Here is a 16,279-nt window from a genome sequence, read left to right as displayed (position 1 = left end):
TGTGTGCAGCTGCTAGTCTCCTGAATGGGGAGCAGACTTTTAAAAACTCTGAGCCCCAGAGGAAAGGCATTTAATCGATTAACCGAATAATCGATTATTCAAACAAAATAGTGCCCGGCCATCACGTTTGGATAATCGAGGTTCCCTGTATATAAATGATGAAAAGTAGTGGAACCCACAATGATCCTTGTAGTTCAACACTGGTCACAGGCCTCCAATCTGAAAAGCAACTCTCCACCACTACCCTTCTACATTCAAGCCAGTTCCCTATCAAAATGGCTAGTTCTCCCTGTATGATCTAACCTTACTAACCAATGTACCATGAGGAGCCTTGAATGCTTTACTGAAATCCATATAGATCATGTCAACCGCTCTGTCCTCTTGGTTACTTTTTCAAAAAAATTAAGTTAGTGAGACATGATTTCCTGCTCTCAAAGCTATGTTGATTATCCATAATAGTCCTTGCCTTTTCAAATACATATAAATCCTGTCCCTCAGGATTCCCTCCAACAACTTGCCCACCCCACAATGTCAGATTCACCGGTCTATCGTTCCCTGGCTTGCTCTAACAAGGCAACAGTGCAAATAAAATTCACAAAGAGTTATAGTTTTAAATTTGCAATGTCTCCTTCCACGGTTTAAAACATTGACCATTTTCCATTTTGATCCACAACTCAAAAATAGAGAAAAATTTAAAATGTGATCTTTATGCAATATTTTATGAAAAGTTTAAATTTTCCATTGTCACTGAATTTGATTTTGTATGTTCAATTATTTAAATGTTCTGTTTATGTTCCAATTCATTTGTCTCCTCATGTGACCTCAGGATTACTTGAAATAAAAAGCACTACGGTAATTGACAGAACTTTTCTTTACTCCAATGCAGAGATCATTCCATTGTTAAACTATACTGTACTGAGTATAGTTGAGGCGGCATACAATAACTCGCACCACTGAAAGGAAGAATAAGATTTCCCTTGTGACATGGCTACCCTTACTCAGTTGGCCAGCCTGGCTAAAATAGATTATCTGATAATTTTTACTTCCTGGCCACTTGTACATCCTTGCTTTATATAAATTGGCTACTGCATCTCCCAAAGTTACGATAACCACACTTATTGGTTTTGAAACAGCAGCCGAGGATGTGAAAGAGCATATTGAATTTTTTTTTTCCCTGCAGTGAAACATTTTTGAATTTCAGCTTGGTGTCATTCCTTTTTATTGAAAATACATGGGGAGTTGACAAGCCAGATGCATTCACTTTTTTTCCCACTGCAACGCAGTATAATAGTGCAAGGGTTAATGGTCAATATTCTCCCCTCCGAGAGCTTAAAGAAGGATTTAACAAACATGTATAGTCATTTGCTCAGTCATGTGAATGACTGCCAATGGTTTTTGAAGTTGGGTAATAGGTCATAACGTTGCAAAATGCATTGAAAACATTGATGTAAAATTGCGTGTATAGACATCACGAATCTGTGTAGACATGCGCAAGTAGAAATTCTGTCGTGGTAATGCAAGATCAAAAATAAGATGGTGCTGCTGCATATAATGTGATCCTGAGCCATTGGATTCACTAGAATTATATTTCCATTTTTAAGATACTGATTGTGGATAATGTAAATTTGAGGAGTAGCAAGAACTACACTTTTTTTTAAAAGAAAATACATTCTACTTATTGTCGGTTCCTACTAAATTTCCTTTTATTTTGTTCATTTACAAAAAAAATTAATCTGCTGTGAATTATTTCTTCATTCTAACTCCTTGGATGACCAGCCTGCAGTTTAGTAAATGGGACAAGGCTGATTGCTTCTTGTACCCATCTGTGATTGTTACCACTGAATATACAGCTAACAAATGAGGGAAATTCAAGATCTGACTTTACACTGATGATTTAGGAAATTGACTGGAATTTGCACAGTGTACACATAACCATCCTTGCAGTTGAACAGAATAGTTACCCTGAGAGCAGTCTATCTAGGTCCTATGGAGATGACTGATTTATGTTGAAGAATTTGAATCTACCCCAGGTTCGTAGCTTTACAGCATGAAAAGAGACCCTTCAGTCCACTGTATCCACACAAGTCATTGAACATCTGTCAATTCCAATCCCATTTTCCAGTATTTGATATTCCAATTAATCACTGACCCCTGAGTAAAAGCTTTTTTCCTCAACCACCTCACTCCTGCCCATTACCTTTGAACTGTGCCCGCTGGGTTATTGGCCCCTCCATTAAGTGGAAAATCTTCAACCTATTAACCCCAACGATGCCTGTCAGACCTTTTGTAACTCTTTTCCACCCCCCCCCCCCCCCCCCCCCCGCCCCCCCTGCTGATAACAGCCTGTTTTTTGTGAAAGTCTTAATGTATTTATTCTGTGGCTTCTTGAAGCACAGGATTGTCATGGCACAGAGGCAGCTGTTTAGCCATCATCCTGGCATTGGTTCTATTACATAGTACCAATCTCTTTTCTCTTTCTCCATATTCCTGTGCAGCATTTCCACCCAAATAATATCCGATTTCTCATTGAATGCCTTACTTGAACTTGCTTCCTCCATGATTGCAGGCATTCTATTGCTGTAATTACTCTACTCAGTCTGCAAGGTTTTTTTTTACCCCTCACACCACCCTTGCTTCGATTGCACCTCAGTTTAAGTCTATAGCCCCTTTTATTTTGTCTTTCATGAATGGGATCAGTTTCTATCCATCTACTCTGTCCAGCTCACTCATGAAAACCCTGCAAGAAATCTCGGTTGTCTTCTCTCCAAGGAGAATAGTCCAACTTCTTCAGTCTATCCTCTTAACTGAAGTGTCTCATCCCTGGAACCATTCTTGCAAATCATTTTTGCACTCTCACCAATGCATTCATATCTTTATGTAACACCTGCAGCTATACACAATACTCCATCTGTGGTCTAACAAGTATCTTGTAGAAGTTTAATGTTACTTCCTTGCTCTTGTACTCTATACCCATGTTAGTAAAGCTGAGAAGACTATGCGTTATAAGTGCACTCTCCACCTGTCCTGCCACCTTCTGTGATCTGTGCACATTTACACTCAAGCGTTTCTGCTCCTGCAAATCCCTTTTTAGAATTGTACTCCCTATTTTAATGTTCTCCTGACCAAAGTGCATCACTTTATACTTCTGCTTGTGATACCTATCCACCCACTCCACCAATTTGTCAATGTGCTCTTGGAGTTTCACATGCTCCTCCTCAGTTTACAATTCTTCTAAGTTTAGTGTCATCTGCAAATTTTGAAATTGTCCACCGCACATCAAGATCCCATTTAATATCTCAGGAAAAATAAAGGTCCTAATACAAACATCCACTACAAAGCTTCCTGCATCTTGAAAAAAATTCACTGACGATTAAATTACTTCCTGTCAGTTAACTACTTCTACATCCACGTTGCTATTGTCCCTTTTATACCATGACCTAAAACTTTCCCCTCAATTCTGTCGTGAGACACCTTCTGGAAACCATGTATACCACAGTGTCATTCTCATTGATCTTTTCTGTTATCTGTTCAAAACCTCCAAGTTTGTTAAACATGATTTCCCCTTTATAAATCCTGATCTTCCTAATCAGCACATCTTTTTCCATGAGAGTACTAATGCTATCCTGCGTAATTGTTTCTAGAAGTTTCCCCACTACCAAAATTAAACTTCTACAAGATTAATTGCGGGGATTATTCTTGTAACCTTTCTTGGATAAGGTCATAACGTTTGCCATTCTCCAGCTTCCTGGCATCTGTCCCAAGTCAGGGAAGACTAAAAGATTTATAGCCATTGTCCCCTCAATTTCTACCCTCGCTTCCTTCAAAAATCATTGGAAGTATCTCATCTGGTGTCAGTGCCTTGTCTACTTTAAGTACCAACAGTCTAGCCAAACTGGTTCCTTACTAAATTTGAGACCTTCCAGTGACAAAGTTCCTCCACTGTGTCACCAAGGCCTGGGCAACATCCTCCTCTTTAGTAAATACAGATGTATAGTATTCATTGACCACCTAATCCGTGTCCCTATCTCTGTGTTGATCGCCTTTTTGGTCTCTGGTCAACCCTATTCCTCCTTTTAACCACTCTCTTTACTGTTTATATGCCAATAAAAGACTTTGGGATTTCCCTGCTGGTTTTTCTTATAGTTCTTTTTTGCTTTTATTTACTTTCTTCATGCCCAAAACCGTGATTCTCCTGCTCCTCAGATGCTGCCTTACCTGCTGTGTTTTTCCAGCATCACATTTTTCAACTTACTTTTTAAATGTACTACCAATATTTCACACAAGTGAAGGATAAATTCCAGAGCAAAAATTGTCAGTTGTTCCCTCAGAGCATGTTCCCTCAGCAATTAAGACTTATTTCATGAATGCAGACTGAATGGAAGAACTAGAAAGATAACTCTGCTATTAAAATTTACCCTTTGTTATTTTCATTGACTGCTGTGTTGACTCTTTTTTTTTATAAAAAGGAAAACCTTGTTTTCTGCTTTTAACACACACCCTGCCTGCCTAATACTTTTCATGTGCCACCTCCATAGACTCCATATTTGATTTAACATGTTAATTCATGTATGGCAATCTGGGTTTACTAGCACTCCTTTCTCTGATCTGAATATTTTTAGTTTGTCTCTTCCCATCACGATCATAGGTGCAGTGTATCTCTCACTGGTTAATTATTTTAACTGTCACCTGTTCTTTAATTTTGGCAGAGATCAACCTCTTGAAAGTTTGCTCTTTTGCACTTTGGTACTTTTTGATTTCTTGTTTGTTTTCTTAATCAAAATGTAATTCTGATTTTGTGAGCTTGCATTATCTATGTATTTTAGCCATGGCCCTGTTAATAGCACACTTTCTTCCTGAGTCAAGAGATTGCGGGTTCCAATGTTATTCCAGGATTTGAGCACTCCAGTGCATTGTGCAAGAAATGCCGTAATTTGTCAATGAGGCTCGGACAGGCATATAGATGTTGAAGTTAATTTGCATACCTTGTCTTGCTGATAAGTTTGTCAACAACACTCCAGGATTATCCTGGAGTTTCCAGAAATTGGTGATTAATTTCCTGGATGCACCTGGACAAAAAAGAAGAATTGCAGGATTATTCAATAAGACTCTCTTTTTAAATTTTATTTTGAACACCTGGGGAAAGATCTATTTTACTGATAAGACAGTCAGTGTTAATCCATTTGGGCAGCAGTTGGCATAGTAAAATAAAATGCCTGGTGCATAGATGAATATTACATGTGAGATTGGGAGGAGAGGGTGTCCTTTCACAATAGGAGGGTATCCATCCACCATTGGCAAGCCTTTTTATTGAGGAAATCAAGTGATGCACATCTGGCTTTGTTGGCTAATTGGCATTGTCTCCACCATGTTGTCGTCGTATTTCATTTGTTTTGTTTTAATGAGATTCATACCATATACACTGGCCTACAGCCCACCCATATGCAGTTTTCCAGAGCAAGAGAGTATATAGTTGTCAGAACTTTCAATTCTGTGTTTAAGCTAGTAGGCACATGATTCCCCATATTTTGGACATTCACTATTTTTGATTTTTTTTCTTTGCTCCATCTTTAGCACAGAAGCATTCAGTTTCTATTTAACTAAGAACGGTCAATACACACATGCAAACTTTATGGTTATCGTTTGCCTAACAAAAATTCTTAATTGCAAATTAGCTCCAGGCAGGTGCTGTACATTGAGACACCGATTTGGTCAGCTAATCAATTAAGTGAAGTCATTCACTGAAAGTGTTCAGCCTTATATGTTCACAAAGTGATGGTAGGTTTACTCAACCATTTTTAAGAATCCCTACAGTGTGGAAACAGGCCATTCTGCCCAACTAGTCCGTGCCAACCTTCCTAAGAGAATCCCACCCAGACCCAGTCCCCGACCCTATCCCTGTCCCTGTAAACCCTATGTTTCCCTTTGCTAATGCATCTAACCTATACATCCTGAACACTGTGGGCAATTTAGCATGGCCAATCCGCCTAATCTGCACATCTTTGAATTGTGGGAGGAAATCAGAGGAAACCCAATCAGACACAGGGAGAATGTGCAAACTCCACATAGACGGTCACCCAAGGCTAGAATCAAACCCAAGTCCCTGGCACTGAGGCAGCAGTGCTAACCACTGAGCTATCATGCCGCAACTTGTCTTACATACCAAAGTAATGCATTGCACATCTGTAATGTGTTTATTCCTGACCTGCAAAACCTGTTTTGCTTATAAAGTTGCACTACCAGCCTTTTAGCTACGTTCAACTAGAGTAACTGGTCTGGTGAGGTTTGGGATCTCTTTAAAAAGGCATCAACATGTGTGGACCAAGAAAAACTATAGTATGTGAAAAAGCTGGTTCAACTCTGCAAAAGCTTTATTATTTGTTCCTGAGTTATTTCATAAAATAGATAACAAATTCCTCTGATTTACAGAATCATGAGTAACTGACATTTGCTGAAACATTGCATTCTGTATGTGTTATAGAGAGATCATATAGTGCTAAATGTTTAGAAAGGCTTTCCCTTTTTTTAAAAAGGGTGTGATGTTTCTGAATTAATGAGTAGATTTTGCACTTTTTTTTTACTCAATTATGGGATCAGGGCATCACCAGAATTTATCACCCCTCCCAAATTGACTAGAGAGCATTTAATTTTATATTATTTTGGGTGTGCAGTTACATTAGGCCAGACCAACTAAGGATAGCAGATCTCCCTCCATAAAAGATATTCATGTTCCAGATGGGTTTTATGGCACTCAACAATGGTTACATGATTGATATCAGGCCAGCTTTTCATTCTAGATTTTTACATAATGCAAATTTCATCCGTCATGGTGGGAATCAAATGCCTGCATCAGACCATTAGCCTAGGGTTCTGAATTATTAGTCCAGTGACATTATCGCCATGCCACTACATTCCCAGAGTGTAATGGTATTGAATTGAATGAGAATGGTTAGTTGGAAAAATGTTGCATTGTAATTGATATTAAGTCTTCCTGTTCCGTGGTTGTACATTTTATAGTTTTTTTTTGCTTTGATATAGTCCAGGGCCTCAGCAAGACTAAAACCACGGCCTACCCCATCATCAGGACCCAAAATACTTGTCCATAAATCAACAAGTGGAGCGCGCAGACGCAGGACACGATGTCGCAAATGCGAGGCTTGCCAACGCTCAGAGTGTGGCGAATGCCACTTCTGCAAAGACATGAAGAAGTTTGGAGGTCCTGGCAGAATGAAGCAATCCTGTCTCAAGCGGCAATGTATTGCAGTAAGTGCAAAGATCTATATTTTTTTTAAAGAAAACTATAATCTTTAATTATTCTATATGAAAACTGGTTTCCATTGAGCTGAACTTATCCTTTGATTTGATTTAATTCTGAGTTTGGCACAGCCAATTCTATTCTTAAACTTGTCTTCGGGGAGAAATGCTTGTAATAGGCAATACAAAGATGTGCAGGTTAGGTGAATTGGCTATAATAAATTGCCCATTGTGTTCAGGGATGTGTAGGTTAGGTAGGTTAGTCAGGAGTAAATGTAGAGTAATAGGTAGAAAAATGGGTCTGGGTGGGTTACTCTTCAGAGGGTCAGTGTGAACTTGTTGGGCGAAATGGCCTGTTTCCACACTGTAGGGATTCTATGTTCTTTTGATTTTGGATGGAATATTTTTGTCAAATAGAATTGATTGTTAGGAAAAGAAATGTATTCATTTCATATATATTGAGTTATAGTTTACTGATTATGTTTGCTGATGACACCAAAATTGGAGATGTCGTGGACAGCGAAAAAGGTTACCTCCGATTACAACGGGATCTTGATCACATGGGCCAATGGGCTGAGAAGTTGCAGATGGAGTTTAATTTAGATAAATGTGAGTTGCTGCATTTTGGGAAAGCAAATCTTAGCAGGACTTATACATTTAATGGTAAGGTCCTAGGGAGTGTTTCTGAACAAAGAGACTTGGAGTGCAGGTTCATAGCTCCTTGAAAGTGGAGTCACAGGTAGATAGGATAGTGAAGAAGGCATTTGTATGCTTTCCTTTATTGGTCAAGAGTATTGAGTACAGAAGTTGGGAGGTCATGTTGCGGCTGTACAGAACATTGGTTAGGCCACTGTTGGAATATTGCATAAAAATCTGGTCTTCCTATTGGAAAGATGTTGTGAAACTTGAAAGGGTTCAGAAAGATTTACAAGGATGTTGCCTTGGTTGGAGGATTTGAGCTAAAGGGAGAGGCTGAACAGGCTGGCGCTGTTTTCCCTGGAGCGTTGGAGGCTGAGGGATGACCGTATGGAGGTTTATAAAATCATGAGGGGCATGGACAGGATAGATATCCAAGGTCTTTTCCCTGGGGTCAGGGAGTCCAGAACTCTAGGGCATAGGTTTAGGGTGAGAGGGGAAAGATATATAAGAGACCTAAGGGGCAACTTTTTCGCGCAGAGGGTGGTATGTGTATGGAATGAGCTGCCGGAGGAAGTGGTGGAGGCTAGTACAATTGCAACATTTTAAAAGGTATCTGGATGGGTATATGAATAGGAGTTGTTTAGAGGGATATGGGACTGGTGCTGGCAGGTGAGACTAGATTGGGTTGGGATATCTGGTTGACAAGGACATGTTGGACCGAAGCTGTACATCTCTATGACTTGATGTAAAGCAGGTTTAGTTAAAATATAGAACCACCAATCAATCATCAGTCTTGGAAATTGACAAGAAATGATCTACTCAAACATGTGCATGCATGTGTTGAGAGTGTTGTGCTAGAAAAGCACAGCAGGTCAGGCAGTATCCAAGGAGCAGGCGAGTTGATTTTTTTGGCCCAAAACGTCGACTCTGCTGCTCCTCGGATACTGCCTGACCTGCTGTGCTTTTCCAGCACCACACTCTCGACTCCAATCTCCAGCATCTGCAGGCCTCACTTGCGCTTATGTGACATGTGACATCATCCTCCTTTACCTTAACTGTGTGTCTATTTGACTTGGTTTATTTTGTTAATAGTTTGATAGGACATGCTGCTCCAGTTGGATAAGAGACTTTTGCAATGTATTGTAATCCAAAATGAAGTTGTGAAAATGCTCTTTTCACTGCTACTTTTTTTTCATGGAGATAACCAGCAAAAGCAAACTGCTGTGTAGTTGGAAGATGCAGAGGAAGCTTGCAAAGTCCAATTGTTGCACTTTTGAAATATTAAAGAATGGATGAATAAATTAATGTTTTCATAACATTTTAGTAAAGTGTCGGAGGCTGAGGGGTAACTTAGAGGTTTATAAAATCATGAGAGGCATGGATAAAGTGAACAGTCAAGTCAAATCCCCCCAGGGTGGAGGAATCCAAAATTAGAAGGCATTGGTTAAGCTGAGGTGGGAACAATTTAAAAGGGACCTAAAGGGGCAACTTTTTCATGCAGATGGTGGTGCTAATATGGAATAAACTGCCAGAGGAAGTGGTGGAGGCTGGTACAATTACAACATTTTAAAAGGCATCTGGATGGATATATGAAGAGGAAGGGTTTGGGGGATATGGGCCAAATGCTAGCAAATGGGACTAGATTTAATTTAGGTTGGAATGGATGAGTTCTGTTTCCATGCTGTACATCTCTATGACTTTGAAATGGAGAAAGTTACCAAAAAGTGGTAAAGCATGAAGATCTTGCATTCATATAGAACATTTCATGGGTACAGGATGTTCCAGAGTATTTCATGCTCAATTAACTATTTCTGATGTGTAGTCACTTGTAAGAAAGAGGGGAGAAAAAGAGAATTTGAGGAAAGATCTTTGAAATAGTAGAGATGGATTTGATCCTACAAACATATTTAAATCTTAGAGAAAATAATTTGATGTAGATCACCTCAAGGATGTAGGTGCTAACCAAAGTAATTATATTATATTGTATTATAATTACTTTGTTTTTATTTGCTCATGAGATGTAAGTTTCCCATGACCAACATTTATTGCTCATCCCTTATGGTTCTTGACGTGATGGGGGTAAGCTCTTTTTGAATCTCTGCGTATTTTACAGTGTGGCTGAATATAATTCTGTCGATGCTCATAGATCCTTGTGGGTGCCTAATTTTGAGCTGCTAGGTCTGATTTGAATATATTCTGTGTAACAAAAGTGTAGTGTCACACAATTTACTCATGAATTGAATTTAAACTTTCCCAACAGCTAACCTCTGGATTATTAGTCTGTAGTCTCCTCTGCTGGTATATCCCCTACTTGAACATTAACATCAAACCAGAGGACCAACAAAGGTTCAGTGTAGCATGTAGGTGAGCATGTCAGGAGCAGGCAAGAATACGTAAAAATGAGGTACCAACTTAGTGAGACTACAGTATAAGACTGCAAGATTGCTAAACAGTATGCTATAGTTACAGCTAAATGTTCACCCATCTTCAAGACTAAAGGGGACACAGTCATTGATGAGGATATCAGTGGCAAAAAAGCTTAGGCTGGGAGTATGGTGAAGTTACAAAAGTCAAAAGGTTGTAATGATCAGGCACTTCTGTGATTGTTGTGGTTCTGTTCGCCGAGCTGGAAGTTTTTGTTGCAAACGTTTCGTCCCCTGGCTAGGCGACATCATCAGTGCTTGGGAGCCTCCTGCAAAGCGCTTGTTTGATGTTTCCTCCGGTGTTTATAGTGGTCTGTCCCTGCCGCTTCCGGTTGTCAGTTTCAGCTGTCCGCTGTAGTGGTTGGTATATTGGGTCCAGGTCGATGTGTTTGTTGATGGAGTTTGTGGATGAATGCCATGCCTCTAGGAATTCCCTGGCTGTTCTCTGTCTGGCTTGCCCTATGATAGTAGTGTTGTCCCAGTCGAATTCATGTTGCTTGTTGTCTGCGTGTGTGGCTACTAAGGATAGCTGGTCGTGTCGTTTCCTAGGAATTCCTAGCCAGGGAATTCCTAGAGGCATGGCATTCATCCACAAACTCCATCAACAAACACATCGACCTGGACCCAATATACCAACCACTACAGCGGACAGCTGAAACTGACAACCGGAAGCGGCAGGGACAGACCACTATAAACACCGGAGGAAACATCAAACAAGCGCTTCGCAGGAGGCTCCCAAGCACTGATGATGTTGCCTAGCCAGGGGACGAAACGTTTGCAACAAAAACTTCCAGCTCGGCGAACAGAACCACAACAACGAGCACCCGAGCTACAAATCTTCGCACAAACTTTGAACACTTCTGTGATTGTTCACCACAAAATGTGCTTTCAATGACAGAAGTTGTGAGCGGTCCTGTTCAGACTCCAGCAGACTAGAGAACCATATGGAATCACCAGCAAGGGGAGCAGAGTTTGTGGCAGGGGAACAAAAGACATTGGCTTTAGTCTGCCCAATATTTAATTGGAAGGAATTGCTAGATGTAGAATAATCAGTCTGATAATTTTAAAACTGGATGATTGGGAGTTCTGATTGTAATAAGGTGAGACGGGGCAAGTTTAAAGCCAGTGTGTGAGCAAATTCTTTTACACAGGGTGATAAGTGTTAGCAGGGAAGGTGGTAGCAGATATGTTAGCAAAGTTTTAAGGGGCATTTGGACACACAGATGATCATGCAGGGAATAGAGGGATATGGGCCATATGCAGGCAGATAGGATTAGTTCAGAGTGGCATCATGGTCAGCGTAGACATGTCGGCCGAAAGGCCTATTCTTATGCCATACAGTTGTGTCGCCCATCTGGGAACTGTTGTTTTGATACTGCCCAAGGGCACATGTATAGATTCTTGGGTCCATTAGGAGTAACTTTGGAAGTGGAAAGCGAAGATATTGGTGGCTAGATTAGAGTGGAAATAAGTGAATGCAGTCCACCCAGATATGATAGTGGAGAGCTGTTGGAGGAAGATGTCAAAATCAATTGTCAAAGGCTGCAGACAGCTTAAACAATATAATGGGATTGTTTGCTCTTGTCACAGTAACATGACTTTCGGGGCTGTTTGCTGCTAATTTGGTAGGAACAACAATCTCTGATTAGATTCAAAATTGGAATTCTGGGAATGGATTTGGAAGGAATTTGGGGAAGACTGAGCTTAAAGATGGGGTGGTAGTTTGCAAGGGTAGTGGGGTCAGGGTTGGTTTTGTTTTCAATGTACTATGACAAATTTGCGGGAGAAAGGGATGAACATGAAGAAAAAGAACCCCCATAATTCTGTCACTTGAGAACTAAGAAAGAAAGTTGCATGGTCATCAGTTCATTGGCAGCAGGATCAGCAAAGGCTGGGTCTCATTACAAAAGTTCAGTGAGGGCGAAAGAAATTTGGAAATGCAGTTCTAAGTGAATCATGGGAAAGAGATTTCCAGAGATGGATACCAAAAGAGAGATGGGCTTTGGAAGGGGAAGAGAAATGCAGATGAAGAACGATACATGCTCATGATCAAAGATGACCTTTTTTTCCATCTGCAGCATTAGGGAGGGCAACTTCAGTCAGCACGAGCAAGTATGTGAATAAGAGTGAATGCAGTTTACATCGAGGGTGGGATTAAAGGATGATTGGAAGGCAGTGAACTTAAAGCAAACTTTGAACACAACTCATGATGTTAAAATCACCTAGTGAGAGGTTACTTGATATCGAGGCTACAAGCAGGAAAGCAGCGATGATCACTCATTGAGAAAATGGCATAGTGCACGAGCATGTGCTATATAATGTGTATTTTAAATGGTGAAACAAGATGACTAAATGAGGAGCAGGTGTCATAGGAGTCTGGGGGCAAACCTAGGTAAACAGCAACAGTTTGGGTCTTAATTTGGCGACATACTTGCATGATCACCAAGGTGTAAATTTTGAAACTTTTTGTTTTTAAGAATTAAAATAAAAAGTATTTTTTAAAATTTAAAGCAGCATATTGTACTGCAGTGTGCTTGTTTGCCTTTGTTGTTTTGCTACCCAGTTGCTGGAATATTAGTTGAAAGTAATTCAGGAATTACTACTCTAGTGTTTGAAAAGATGCGTTTTGTCAAAGCTGTTCATTATTGCATTCATTAGGTCAATTTGCAAAATATCAATTTAAGAAGAAAATCAACATTTTGTATTGCATAAGAGGAGAATGCAGCATTTTTGGCAAATGAACACTGGTAGATGCATTACTATGGAGAATATACCCATTAATGATTGACAGTTAACAGCCAGGTTTTGCTTAAATTTCAATCCAGGTTGACTCTGTTCAGAGCATGCCCTAAAAATTGAAACACTGAATGTCTGAGATCAATTTTGTTGAGTTTGAACACAAGCAGTGTATGCACGTGTTCTTTCTGTCTGCAAAGAATAGCACCAGCACATACATATTTAGGATTCTGAATAACTTGTCTGATTTTTTTTTTTACATCCAATGTGAATGTCTGGTAGTGTTGTGTGGTCTTAAGGCCACCCTGCATATTCAGTAAACCTGACAATGGAATAGATGTAAGCACCTTCAACAAGCATGACAGTGTCAACAACTGCACAGTATTTTTAATGGTCCAAATTTGTATGCATTGGGTCTGTGCTCCGCACTAGCAGGCAACTTCTTTCTCGAAAGCAAGCTTGAAAAAAAAAGCAACAGCTGAATCTGTGCAAGAGCAATAAGCTTCTCAGTGATAATATACTGTGAATATTTTATATATCCACATATCTCACTGTATCCCTCATAGTTACAGGCTGTCTAAAATGCACAGAAGCCATGTCAGTTTACCCCACCTTATGCATGACTGGCTCTGCAGAATATGAATTGACAACTGGTTGAGTAAATTGTTACAACCAATCTTGAGCAAATTTTCCATATATATGATTGAGACCTTCACATTTGTGCAGACCATACAGAACTTGCATATCGATAGCCATGCAGCATCAATGTGCTTATTTGACATTTTACTGCCCTATTCAACCAATTGCTTCTTGAGTGGTACATATCCCATTACAATGTGGTGCTATGTCATTGCTATTTCGATGTGCCACCATTTCCATGAATCATATTCACTGAACTCCAGGTTGCAGAGTTGAGTTCAACAAAATTAGAAAAATGCTTGCATAGATGTGTTGCCATGGGATCTTAACTAACCTAGGGCTCACTAAAATGCTTGGAATACATTGGGATTCCAACAATTTCATGCACTTTGAGTGAACAAACCAGAGCACGTGGAAGAAACCCATGTAGATGTGGGGAGTATGTGCAAACTCCACACACAGTTGCCCAAGACTGGAATTGAACCCAGGACCCTGACACTGTGAGGCAGCAGTGCTAACCACTGAGCTACCGTGCCACCCAATGGCCCACAATTTTCCACTCCGGTAGTAACCCAGTGAAATACAAACCATTCATTAACACTCCAGGGTATCCTATTCTTTGAGACACATTGGATGAGGTCATAGTTCCTGCAAGACTGACTGACCTACTTTTTCTTCAGATCCTTCACAAAAGTAACACCCATATGCTACTAACTTGAAATCCAAACCTTCCCTGAACTAGTCTTGAATCCTTGTCTCACTGATATGTTGAAAATGTGTTGCCAAATTATTAGGATGGTTAGTACAATTATTTTAATAGTGCTAATAAGTTAAGCAAGTTTTGCTTTATGCCAAAGGACTATGTAGAGTGTATGTCAACAGTTGCCTGTCTGTAGGTTTTGAGATTCCTTGCGCAAATAGTATGAGCGTAATCATGATGCTTTAGACCAATACCTCTAACACACACCACAGTAGCTTGAGATAGACACTGCAACCAGTTTCAGTCACGGGTGATTTCTGGCTTCTGCACAACAAGTATCCAAGCTGTGCGGTTGTAATTAGAAAGCCCAAGTTGGATTAAACCTGTGCTCCTATTACTGTGCTTCTACATACGTCACCACCAAATTTATCCTGAGTTCCAAAATGTCATAAAAACTAAAGTAATGAAATGAGTAGTGGTATTAGAAATAGTGTATTTTACATTGTATATTATTTTGGACTCGACTAGAATCTAATGACCTCCAATACTTTGTTGCAGCCCGTACTACCACATACTGCAGTCTGCAAGATTTGCGGTGAGGCAGGAAAGGAAGACAATGTGGTGGATGAAGCAGAGAAATTTAATTCTAGCTTAATGGAATGCTCCATCTGCAATGAAATATTACACCCAGGATGTCTGAAGGTATGTTTGACCTAGTTGACCTCATTGGTCATATTTTAAAATTCCTAAATTTTTGTTGTTTTTTTTCAGATTTAAAATGTTGTTGATGATATCAATTTGAATGGTGTGAAAAAGACAAATATTACTTTAATTGGATAGTTTAGTGCCAGTAGTATCATTTACAGCACAGAAGATCATTTGGCTCATCAAATCCATGCTGGCTCTGTACAGAGCAATCCAATCATTGCCATTCTTCCACTCGATCATTTAACTCTGGAGTTATTTAAGTAAACTGCCCAACCACTTTCTTTTTTGGATCATTCATAAGCTTCACTTCCATTATCCTCCTAGGCAGTGGGCTCAAGATCTTTACCACTAGATGTCTTTTTTTTCAAAATAAAAATTAGCTTCCCGTGCATTTATTGCCTAAAATCTTAGTACCAGTACTAAGGGACATGGATTTATTAGTTAATGTGAATGGTTTTACCTTGTCTATGTCACAGAAGCCTATCATAATCTTGAATACTGTTATCAAATCTAATCTTATTCTATTTTCCTCCAAGGAGAACAACTCCAACCAGTCTAACCCAATCTTGTAACAAAACTTCTTCATCCCTGGAACCACTGTGGCAAATTTTTCCTGCAGTCTCTTGAGAATGTTTGCATCTGTCTCAAGAATACATTACATCAGTGACCAAAACCGAGATATATAATAATTCCGCCCAACATCCCTCTCTTTGTATTCTGTCTCTTTTTATTAAGCCCAAGATATCATAAGCTTTGCTACCATGCTCTCAATACGTTTTTCCACGAAACATCTACTCTGTCAAGTCCCTTTATAATCTTGCATGTTTCAATAAGGTTTCCTCTCACTTTGAAACTCCAGTGGACACAGGCCCAACCTGACCCATCTTTTCCTTTATAAGACCCTTCATCCCATGACTCGGATGTGTGAGCATTTAATAGTTACATTCTTAAATAAGACTTAAGGCATCTGTTACATATACGGTCTCCACAACATTCTGTACAATCACTGTGAACTTGACTAATTTATCTCCATTCCCCTTGCAATAAATGGCAACATTTTATTTGGCTTCCTAATTGCTTGCTGTATTTGCACATTCACATTTTGTAACTTACGTACCAGGACTTGCACACTCCTATGTAATTCTGCGTTCTCCAATCTCTCTCCATTTAAGTATGCTGCATT

General features: G+C 39.7%; 1 protein-coding gene across 3 annotated transcripts in view; it reads left to right on the top strand.

Moving 5' to 3' along the window:
* LOC122564136 (lysine-specific demethylase 2B-like) overlaps nt 1-16,279 on the top strand; it is a 163,434-nt gene that overhangs the window by 44,451 nt on the left and 102,704 nt on the right. For all 3 annotated transcript variants that reach the window (XM_043718752.1, XM_043718751.1, XM_043718753.1), the window contains exons 2-3: nt 7,036-7,260; nt 14,947-15,090. In XM_043718752.1, coding sequence (XP_043574687.1) covers nt 7,036-7,260; nt 14,947-15,090 — 369 coding nt within the window. The remainder of the gene's footprint in view (nt 1-7,035; nt 7,261-14,946; nt 15,091-16,279) is intronic.

The sequence above is a fragment of the Chiloscyllium plagiosum genome, chromosome 28 (genome assembly GCF_004010195.1).
Source record: "Chiloscyllium plagiosum isolate BGI_BamShark_2017 chromosome 28, ASM401019v2, whole genome shotgun sequence".
In the NCBI taxonomy this organism is placed as follows: Eukaryota; Metazoa; Chordata; class Chondrichthyes; order Orectolobiformes; family Hemiscylliidae; genus Chiloscyllium; species Chiloscyllium plagiosum.
Note: the sequence above shows the minus strand (reverse complement) of the source record. Positions and strands in the feature narration are given on the sequence as shown.